The 11,812-nt window shown below is 36.4% G+C and overlaps 1 protein-coding gene across 1 annotated transcript in view; it reads left to right on the forward strand.

The window, feature by feature from the left end:
• The window catches only part of GAS2L3 (growth arrest specific 2 like 3), a 29,299-nt gene extending 18,454 nt beyond the window's left edge, over nucleotides 1-10,845 (forward strand). Inside the window, exons 5-9 of the mRNA XM_084879278.1 lie at nucleotides 359-500; nucleotides 5,129-5,192; nucleotides 6,074-6,212; nucleotides 7,812-7,919; nucleotides 9,438-10,845. Of these exons, the coding sequence (XP_084735404.1) occupies nucleotides 359-500; nucleotides 5,129-5,192; nucleotides 6,074-6,212; nucleotides 7,812-7,919; nucleotides 9,438-10,712 (1,728 nt within the window). The 3' untranslated portion in view covers nucleotides 10,713-10,845. The remainder of the gene's footprint in view (nucleotides 1-358; nucleotides 501-5,128; nucleotides 5,193-6,073; nucleotides 6,213-7,811; nucleotides 7,920-9,437) is intronic.
• Nucleotides 10,846-11,812: the final 967 nt, after the last annotated feature.

The following is an 11,812-nucleotide window of genomic DNA, read 5'->3' on the forward strand; positions in this document are numbered from 1 at the left end:
GATACCTAATGTTGTATACTTTTTACTTGCATTCAATACACTTAATATTTTTTTCACTGATTAGAATGGATAGCTAATGAAAATATCCATGATGCGTTTGTTGTTTTTTTTAATATATTTTTATTGATTTTTTACAGAGAGGAAGGGAGAGAGATAGAGAGCTAGAAACGTCGATGAGAGAAACACCGACCAGCTGCCTCTTGCACACCCCCTACCGGGGATGTGCCGCAACCAACGTACATGCTCCTGACCAGAATCGAACCTGGGACCTTTCAGTCCGCAGACAGATGCTCTACCACTGAGCCAAACCGGTTTCGGCTATGATGCGTTTTTGAAGTTATTCTTTTGTCTTTTCCAGAATTTTCCAATGAGAAAAGTGCCCTGTAAGAAAGATGCTGCCTCTGGTTCGTTCTTTGCTAGAGACAATACTGCGAACTTCCTTCACTGGTGTAGACACATTGGTGTTGATGAGACATACCTCTTTGAATCTGAAGGTTTAGGTAAGTGTTGTTGTTTTGTTTAATGTTTATTAGCATTTTTTAATACCTCATTTCTAATTTTTCTTTCCAAATAAGGACTCTAATGCCACATCTCATTTTCCTAGAAAAAAAATGTATATTTTAAGTATATATGAAATAATTAGAGAATCTGATTCTAAATTAAATATATCAAACTTTTCATGTATAGTTAAAGATCTTATATATATCTAGAATACCCTAGAAATATTTTACTTCCTGAATGAGTTTCTGGAGGAATGCTTTAGTAATTAATGTTTTCATCAAGAATTACTCTATCAGGTCTAAATTACTAGTAATTCCTCTTTAACTAGATAATTATAGAAATAACAGAAGACTAAGGGATGCATATTCATGGTTTTAGATTTACCTTGTAAGCAGCAGCTGCCAAGTTGATTATCTAAGTGGATTAATGTTTTTGACAATTTGTAAAAGTCATGTTCTACTAAATAATTATTGACATACTCTGTGCAGTGACTAAAGTGAAAGCTAAGCTTTAGACTATATATTTCCTCAAAGCATTTATACATGTATATGCATATTTATCTATATATGTGTATACGCAGACACACAGAATTTATAATGTTTTGATAGGAGCAAAGCATTCCAAGGGCGGGGTAGTCTGCCCTGGTGGAGAGAAGTATTTTATCACTGACACTGTTTAGAATTGCTGGTTCATGGTGATAATAAAAACCAAACTGACTTTTAGTTGGTTTTATTATTGTTTTAAAATTCTTGACTGATGTTGCACATCCTTGCTGCCTGCATGCAGGTGGGCTGCTCTCACTGCTATGCATTTACTATGCCTCTGGATGCTCCTGTGCACTAGAGAATAAAAAACAATATGGATTTGGTTGATGTTTTACCCCCAATTTGCACCCTGCTTTAATCCGGGCGTGCTGATCATTATTGACAATGTGGTTGATTTAATGGCATATACAGCCTCTATTGATTAGAGGAAAGAGGAAGTGCTTTCAATTCTCCAGTTTATTACTTCTGAAAGGATATTAGATTGTATATTTCTCATTCCCAGTCGAAGACCTCTTCACACTGTCCTTACAGTCAGTATAAAACTAAATGAAGCGCTGCCAATAACATTAATTCATTCCTAAGCATTGAGCTGAAGAACTAATATTTTCACTTTCTGAAGGTCTCAGAGATGAGCAGCTTCATTTTTTACATTTTGCTAGGAACTCAAAGCAATTAAATAAATATACTGTTTAAAGGTACATCTGAGTGTTCAGAGAAACAAGTTGAATACATTTTTCAGGATATAATCCTTTGAGTAAGAATTTTAAAGTCAAACATAGGGCTTTTTATTGCTTTCTGTTTGGGGTATATAATAGATGTTATTTATAAATCATAGAACAATGTCATTTCCATTCAGGGAGTCAGTATAAGTATATGCAATTTATCACATAACTATTATTAGGGTTTAGGAGTTTGCTAGAGCTTTTATGTAACTCTAAGAACAGGAAAAGAAAGTTAGGCGATCTGGAACTACCGTATTGGCGCATTTAGTACAAGTTCTAATAATCAGGGTTTTGTCGTTTTGCTTAATTGTTTTTTAAGAATCTCTTTTTGAACTCTTAGGCTTAGCATGTAGGTTCCTTTTTAATTTAAAAAATTTCTAATTGTGGTAAAATATACAAAACAAAATGTATGATCATCACCATTTTAAGTATCTGAAGCTTCTTTTTTATAGCATTAAAAATTAAGATATACTTCATATAACAAAATTCATCACTTCAGAATGTACCCTTTAGTGGTTTTTAATATGTTAACTATATTATGCAACCATCACCACTAATTAATTCCAGGACATTTCCATCACTCAAAAGAAAAGCCAAACCTACTAGTTAGGCCCAATTATTTACTTCCTGCCTTCATCTTGTGGCAATCACCAGTCTATTTTTCTCTCTCTCTGGATTTATATATTCTAGATATTTCAAATACATGGGATCAATCATACAATATGTGGCCTTCTGTGTCAGGCTTCTTTAATTAGCATAATGGTTTATTTATGTTGTAGCATGTAACAGTACTTCATATCTGTTTATGGCAGAATGATAGTCTAATATACGGATATACCACATTTTAAAAATTCATTATCAGCTTCTACTTTTTTATTACTATGAATAATGTTGCTATGAACATTTGTGTACAAGTTTTTGGGTAAACATTTGTTTTAAATTCTCTCCGGCACATGCCTAGGAGTGGAATTTTTGGGTTATATGGTAACTATGTTTATCTTTTTGAGGAACTACCAGAGTGGGCATACCATTTTATATTCCCACTAGCAATGCATAGTGGTCCCAATTTCTTAATCTTTTCACCAATATTTGTTATTATTCTTTCTTCCTCCTCCCCTCTTCTTTTTCATATCATTATATTACCAACCTATCCTGGGTGTGAAATGGTTTCTCATTGTGGTTTTGATTTACATTTCCTTAATGGCTAAAGATATGTTTCATCTTTTGATAAATTTATTGGCCATCTCTATATCTTCTTTGGAGAAATATACTATTCACTTATTTGGTTTGATTCTGAGGGTCATTTTGTCTTGTTTTGTAGATTTTTACTTAGTGTGGATACCAGGTCCTTATCGGATATATAATTTGGGTTGTCTTTTCCTTTCTTGGTAGTGTCCTTTGATGCATAACTTTTCAATTTTGATATTCAATTTGTCTTTTCTTTGATTGCTTATGCTTTTGGTGCCATAATCTGAAGAACCATTGCCTAATCATCCACGGTCCCACAGATTTTTACCTAGATTTTCTTCTAAGAGTTTTATAGTTTTAGATTTTACAGTTAGGTCTTTGATCCATTTTTAGTTTTTTTTTAGTTTTTTTTTTTTTAATATATATGGTAGGAAGTAGGGATCTAAATTCATTCTTTTGCATGTAGATATCCGGCTTTCCTAGCATGGTTTATTGCAAAAACTGTTTTTATTTAGTTGTCTTGGCACCCTTGTTGAAAATCAATTGGACATAAACATATAGGTTTATTTCTGCCTGCTCAATTCCATTTCATTGGTCTATATGTCTATTTTTATACCAGTAACATACTGTCTTGATTTAGTATGACTTTGTAGTAAGTTTTGAAATTAAGTGTGAGTCTTCCAACTTTGTTCTTTTTCAAGATTCTTTTGGCTGCCGAAACCGGTTTAGCTCAGTTGATAGAGCGTCGGCCTGCGGACTGAAGGGTCCTGGGTTCGATTCTGGTCAAGGGCATGTACCTTGGTTGTGGGCACATCACCAGTGGTGGGTGTGTGGGAAGCAGCTGATTGGTACTTCTCTCTCCCATCCAAGTACTAACCAGGCCCGACCCTGCTTAGCTTCCGAGATCAGACGAGATCGGGCGCGTTCAGGGTGGTATGGCCGTAGGCAGGTACTTCTCTCTCATCGATGTTTCTAACTATCTCTCTCCCTTCCTCTCTATAAAAAAATCAATTATATATATATATATATATATATATATATATATATATATATATATATTTGTTTATTTGTGTTTTTTTTTTAAGATTTTTTTGGCTATCCCATGTTTCTTGCAGTTCCATAGGAATTTTATATGTCTTCCAATCCAAGAACACAGGATGTCTTTTCACTTTATTTATATCTTCTTTAATTTCTTTCAACAATGTTTTGTAGTTTTCAATGTACAACTCTTACACTTCTTTGGTAAGTACTTTATTCTTAAAACTGTTGTAAATGGAATTGTTTTCTTAATTGTGCTTTCAAATTATTTTTTGTTATGTTTACACTGCAGTGATTTTTGTATATTGATCTTGTAACCTGTAACTTTGCTGAACTTTCTTGTTAGCTCAAATAGTTTATTTTTTTGTAGATTATTTAGGGTTTTCTATACTAAGGACCATGCAATCAATGTATAGACATTTGTCCTTTTTTAATCTGGATGCCTTTTATTTATTTTTCTTATCTAAATTCGCTGGCTAGAAGCTCTAGTAAAATGTTGAGTACAATGTTGAATAGAAATGGTGAGAGTGGGCAGTCTTATCTTTTTCCTGTCTTAGGAGGAAGACTTTCAGTCTTCCACCATTCAGAATGATATTAGCTGTGGGTTTCTTATACGTGTCCATCTATTCCTGGTTTGTTGAATCTTTTACTATGAAAGGGACTTTAATTTTTTCAAATGCCTTTTCTGTATCTGCTGAGATAATTGTGTTTTTTTTCCTTTATTGTATTAATGTGGTTATTGTATTGATTGGTTTTCATATGTTGAACCAATCTTGCATTCTGGGCTAAATCCTATTTGCTTCTAGATTCAGTTTGCATTAAGAATTTTTATATCTATATTCATAAAGGATGTTGGCCCTTTTTTTAAAAGTTAGTCAAAGGAAGGTTTGTTTGTTTTGCTTTGTTTTGTTTTGTTATTTATTGTTTAAAGTATTACATAAGTCTCTTTTTACCTCCATTTAACCATTTAAAAAAAATGGAAGTTGATAATATGTGGAGGTAACAAAAATGTCTTTTTAAAGTCTCCAAACAAGTAATGTCTTCATTATTCTTTTATTTTACTTCTTCCATGCCAGAAATATATTTCTTTACTTAATTTTGTTTCTTAAAATATGTTTGATTGTTTTTTCACAGTTTTGCACAAAGATCCAAGACAGGTGTATCTTTGTCTTCTTGAAATTGGTCGAATTGTGTCAAGGTATGTATTCCACAGTATTTCAGGATTTCAATGTCCTAAGTATTTTTAAGCTATTTTATTTTAGATAACGCATGATTTTCTATAAATAAAAGAATAATTTTTATTGGAATAAAGTAACATTTTTTTCTGTTTTTTCTTTCTGTTTTCTTTATTCTGTTTGTGTGAACTATATCATGTGTCAACATCTGCTTGCTCATATAACTTGCTTTCATTTAATGTAAAACTGTAAAAGTGGTTCCTTAAAATGTTTATATTAAGAATAAAGTAAGAGCATGTAGTCTTTTAGCAGTTCAAGGGGAGGCAAGTCCTCTGGACACAAAGAGGAGCTGATAGAAGGCTGAGCCTTGTGTTCTCCCCACCTACCTCAGCCCCATCTTTACTCACAGGCTGATTTTTAAGGTGCCTTTCAAGACTCTTGGTTGAATATTGAGAGCATCCAATAATTCAAATATATGCTCTGGTGTGAAGTTTATCATCTGAATTCTGGCAATCTGGGGGACATTAAAAAGCATTTGCAAATATGCCAGTAAAATAATCAGTGGGAGAGACTCATACAGACTTCATTTAAAAATAAGCCCAGCCGAAACTGGTTTGGCTCAGTGGATAGAGCGTCGGCCTGCTGACTGAAAGGTTCCAGGTTCAATTCCAGTCAAGGGCATGTACCTTGGTTGTGGGCACATCCCCAGTAAGGGGTGTGCAAGAGGCAGCTGATCAATGATTCTCTCTTATCAATGTTTCTAACTCTCTATCCCTCTCTCTTCCTTTCTGTAAAAAAACAATAAAATATATTTTAAAAAATAATAAAATAAGCCCAATTGTGATATGCAAGGAAGTACTTGGGAAAGACTGCTGGAATGAGGAAATCTCCTAATTGTTTTCAGGTATGGGGTTGAGCCACCAGTGTTAGTAAAACTTGAGAAGGAAATTGAGTTAGAAGAGACCTTACTTAACGCTTCTGGGCATGAAGATTCCATCAGCATCCCCAAATCGTGCTGTCAGCACGAGGAGCTGCACGAAGCTGTAAGTAGCTGCCATACTTGCGACCCTGATGTGTTATTCTTTGAGTTTGCCACAGGTGATGTATGTTTAAAAGAATGTTTCTTACTTAGAATATATACTAGTACTCATTTCCACTCCTGGTGAGTTCAAGGCACTATATGATAAAGGTGACTTTATGTAGCTTGTGAAGGTGAGGAATGGTTTTGGGGCAAAAAAGCTAGAATCCATCATGAAGAGTACTATATGGTCCTTAAGAATTCATTGATTTTTTTTTTTTTAACATAGTAGTGTTAACATCTGATTTGTACATGATAAGGATTACTCTCGTGGCCATGCAGAAGTTATGTTGGTTTATTGTAATAATCCAGTCATGGGATGATGAGAACCTAAACTCGAACAGTAGTAGTGGAAATAAGGCAAAAGGAGCATAGGTGTTTTTCTATTTAGAAGGTAGGACTGGCAGGAATCCTAATTCTGACAAGGAGTGAGAAATCTGGGCTGGCTCTAAGGTATCTAAGTAGAGGGTACACTGGTACTTGGAGAGTACAGATGGCAGAAAGTTGTGGGAGCCGATTGCTAGGGATTTTCTGGACGCTCCCCGTGACAGAATATGTTAGATGGCGAGTCTCAACTGGAAAGTTTTCTTAACGTTAGCTGTTTATCATTATGTAGAAGTTAATAGAATTGCATTTGGTCAGGCTGTGCCTTCTGCAGTGACTACAGTTTGACAAGGAATGGAGGTGATCTGAGTATCAAACATTGTTTCTGCTTTGGCTGTTGCTTAGATTTTGTGGTCTTTTTTTGGATGTAGTATTTTATGAAAGTACTTAATTTACAAAATTTAAAAAAAATAACAAGTCATTACTAATAAAAATTTGGAAAGTGCTTAATGTAATGACAGTCTATAGTATTTTTATATTTATTCTAGTTATTAACATTTTATAGATATTTGTTATAATTAAAAATTTTATAAGGTTCTTGAGGGGTAGAAGTAGGGTTTTCTCCCCAACTCTCCTCTCCTTAGGAGATTATTAAAACAAAGTGAGCACTTTTAGAAAATGCCTCTTGCATTGCAGTTTTTAGAATTGTACCCAATCTTGGAGGAATAGATATAAATGTCTCTGCCTATTGGAAAAGTAACTTTGGAACAGATCTAGATATTCCCTCATATTAAGTTAGCACAGTGTTAGGGACAAATGAAAGCTTTTACAGAAGCTTCCATCTGACTGGCCTGTCTTTGATTTGACACAGATGCATTAGTCCAGGGCTTACAAGAATTCAAACTTAATGAACTCATGTGGCTTAGCGAAAGTGCTTTGAATGGACTCGACTCTGTCATGTTCACAGGCGTTCTCCCGTGCTCAGGGAAGCAGCACAAGCCCGCACTGGGGAGAGAAAGGGAGACTCGGGACTGCGGCGCTGCTAGTTTCAATGGGCCGGCTAATGTCTAATCTCAGTATTTGTCAACAAGTGAAGGAGAAGAGAGAGTTAAAAGTTGAATTGTCTTTAAATTTTTATCCTTGAGTTTGATTTTCCCAGCTGTCAAATAACCTTGCATTTTAGTGTTGAACAAAATATTTTTTGTCACAGGCACTGATTGTTACTTATTTTTAATCTCAGGTTACACACATTGCTGAAGATCCCCCTTGCAGTTGTTCTCATCGGTTTTCTATTGAATACTTATCTGAAGGACGGTACCGACTAGGAGATAAAATACTCTTTATAAGAGTAAGTCCACCATTTACATCCTATTTACACACAGATCTTTTTTTTTAAAATTGGGTTTATTGCTTTACCAATCTTTTGTTCCACTTTTACTTTTTAAAAAATTGGTGTTATTAATGAAAGAATTTCACTGCACAGAAAAATACGGAACTCTTACTCTCATGAATATATAACGAATTTAGGTTAACACCTTTAACACAACAAACTGCTAACTGCAGGAGACTATTTTGACATCGAATATAATTGGGGGAGGAAATGTTTGTATATCTCAGGTAACTTATTCCATTTTTCAGATTTTCTAAAAAAGAATCATTTTTCATCATCATAAAAAACCAACACATCTAATTTGATTAAATGTCAGTAATTAGGAAAGAAAATAGAAACATTGCCATTTATAATAATATACACATTGTGTGTTAAGTATAAAACCTTTTTACATCGACACAGCATCGGTATACATACCAATATGCTGATACATACGCTCATTTCCTTCCTTTGTCCCATCTGCAGCCTGCAACTGATCATCTCCTTTGCTGAGGAGATTGAAGTTGCACTGTTCAGCATTCTGTCTACTTGGTATAAAAGAACTGTTTTATTCCGAACTTAGGAATAGAATATAAAAGTATTTAAAAATAATTTTGACATCCATACTTTCTTTTATTTTATATATTATCATTACTTCCCCATAACCCCAACATGCAGAAACGCCTATGTATACTTTCTTTTAGTTTGCTTTCTCTTTCAAAGCAGTACGACGTAGTGATAGCGCACAGCGCATGGGGGTTAGAGGTGAAATGTTTAGGGCAATCTCATACAGTTGTGCAGATGTTCCTGTTTAATGGGTGGGGCTCAGGGTGCTGAAATCCAGTTGGTTCTGACTTAGCAGACTCAGGATGTATCTTATCCACACAAAAGCACCATTTGGGTTGGGGAAGCCTGGTGTATTTGAGGCCAGGCCAACCTGTGTGATTTGGGACAATTTTCTTAATCTCTCAGAGCCGTAATGTTCTCATCTATGAGGAACTAGTAGTAAATTATATCAAAGTTTTTGAAAATTTAAATTGATATAATACATATGAAAGTTATTTATTAAATTGTAAAGTACAAATTTTAGTGGTTGATATCTTTCATAATAATTGCTTTTTTATGAGGCTTTTTTCCCCCTGTAAATTCCCATTTCTCTTTTCTCTTCTCTTATTTCTTCAACATTCGATTCTTTGTTGAACAAGATTGCCCTTGCAACTTTGTATATTAGTAATTGGATTGTTTAGGATGCAAGTTGTGTGTAAATATCTTCTTACAAATTGGAGGATACTGTTTGTCAGTTACATGATTCAATATAGATTAAATTTATTCCTTCAATAATACAAAGAAAGGACTGTCAATTTACAGTAAAGCTATTGGCAAATACTCTGAAATTCATAGATCACAGACATCACAAATTGTGACTACTAACTGGTGAATGGTAACAGTGAACCTTACAGTTTTACATCTTTGTTTTTTACTTTCTTTTGGGGAAAGATGCTTCATGGAAAACATGTCATGGTCCGTGTTGGTGGAGGCTGGGATACCCTTCAAGGATTTTTGCTTAAGTATGATCCCTGTCGAATACTACAGTTTGCTACACTCGAACAAAAAATTCTAGCGTTTCAAAAAGGCGTTTCTAATGAAAGTGTGCCTGACTCACCTGCCAGAACACCCCAGCCTCCTGAAATGAATCCGATGTCAGCAGTTAGCATGATTCAGAAAGAGAAATCAAAACCGGGTACGCCAGTTGGTTTTCCAAGGAGCAAAGAAAAGCTGCCAGCACCTTCCCTGAAAGGAGGTCACCCGGGCTCCATGTCAGTCCGTTCAAAAACGCCACAGCCCCCGGCAGCATCTTCTCGTCTCAAACTCACACCTTCAAAAGGCACAGCGAGGAAGCCACAGGCTCATTCCCACCACGCAGCGTCTCCACTGGCTTCTGTAACTTTGGGAGGTAAAAGCACGTCTTCCCCAGCCTCACCAAGAACCGCACCTTGTGGCTCTGAGCCACTGAGAAAATGTATCTCATCCCCCAGCGCTCCGAGGGCCAAGTTGACTCCAGCCCAGAAATCAAGGGACGCGCCCAAGTCTACCCTTCTGCCAAATAAGTGTTCAGGGAAAACGGAACCAAAGCATTTGAAACACAATCACGTACCCTCCAGGGATAATGCAGTAGATCACTCAGCTGCACATTGGAATTCGTCATCGAAGTGTCCGAAGCTGCCTAAACCTTCTCCTGCTGTCCAGTCCCCTGCAGGAATGACGAAACCCAGTTCCAAAACCGGAACCCCAGGTCTGGGAACGCGCTCTCAGCCTGCAGACGGAGCCCCGCAAGCAGGGGCCGTGCCAGCACAGAAACTCAAGTCAGCCTTGAACTTACACCAGCCACTTTCTGTAGCCTCAGGCGCTCCTGCAAAAGCACAGGAGCCGAAAGAGAAGAAGATAGTGTCAGTTGCCAGAAAGCAGATAAGCACATCCCAGAAGACAGGCCCCGGCTCCTCCAAGTCCCCAGGGCGCACCCCGCTCTCCGTGGTGAGCCTGCCCCAGTCTTCGGCCAAAGCACCCCCTGTGTCAAAGGCCGCCCAGACCGCCTCCAGGAGCCCGCGTGCCCCCAGAGGGCCTCCCAAAGCTGGCAGAGCCCCGGCTTCCACCAGGAAGCCACCCTCGGCCGTTAAGGAGGCAGTGAACGGGGATAAAAAGCCCACTGCAAAGAAAAAGGACGATGATGATCACTATTTTGTTATGACTGGAAGTAAGAAACCTAGGAAATAAATACAAATGTGTCACTTAAAAAAACAAACACACAGAAAAAGAAGAGAGTGAATGTGTTAGTTAAAAAGTTCTGTTTATGTTTGTCCAAATCGGTCAGACATTAAGTACAGTAGTGTGGGGTGCAGGTTGGGATGGAGCTAGGGGTGGTGAGGAGAGGGCTCATCAGAATTCCAGATCTGAGGTCTCCATATCTTGAGGCAGGCAGCTGTAAAATTATCAGATGGTTCTTATGAATGATAAACATTTATCTGATTTTAAGTACATAGAATCTGTTAATGTCTGCCTCTAAGGGGACTGTAAAGTCAAATAACACTACTAGAGCTATAACTACGGTTGCTATATTTTTAAATATTACTAAGTATAGGTTTATATTTTTATACAGAGGTTGCATACCTGCTAATAGCAACGATGCTGCTTTTAATATTAGCTGCTGCATTTTAGTAAAATAGCAACAGTTTGGCACTTGTCTTTCAAAAGGCACCTAACTTTATTTTCTGATCAGGATGGTCTGATCAAACAGCACTAAGTACCAAGGGCTGCCGCTCATTAGGTTGGTGTTATTGTGGGTTTGGTAAATGCTTACTACTTTTTTTTTAAGCTTCCCAAATCAGAGGGAACTGATTTTATATAAATATATATATATATATATATATATATATATATATATATATATATATATATAGATTGATTTCAGAGAGGAAGGGAGAGGGGGAGAGAGATAGAAACATCAATGATGAGAGAGAATCATTGATCAAATGCCTCCTGCATGCCCCCCACCTGGGATTGAGCCTGTAACTCAGGCATGTGCCCTGACTGGCTATTAAACCCATGACCTCCTGGTGCATAGGTTGGCGTTCAACCACTGAGCCACTCTTGCCCCGTGGGAACTATTTTTTCACTTATTAACATTGGTAATATTTTGGTTTAAAAAAAGTAACAAGTTAAGATATTGAAAGGTCAATAGAAATTTAGTAAAATCTACATTTTAATATTATTTATAATAATTTATGTATTTCATTTTAGATGGATGTTGTGCAGTGGGAAAGGGGAAACTGATTTAGTAGCTTTTAGCATATTGAAAATATTTTCAATAATGTAAT

Source organism: Pipistrellus hanaki (assembly GCF_964339955.1).
Source record: "Pipistrellus hanaki genome assembly, chromosome: 3".
In the NCBI taxonomy this organism is placed as follows: Eukaryota; Metazoa; Chordata; class Mammalia; order Chiroptera; family Vespertilionidae; genus Pipistrellus; species Pipistrellus hanaki.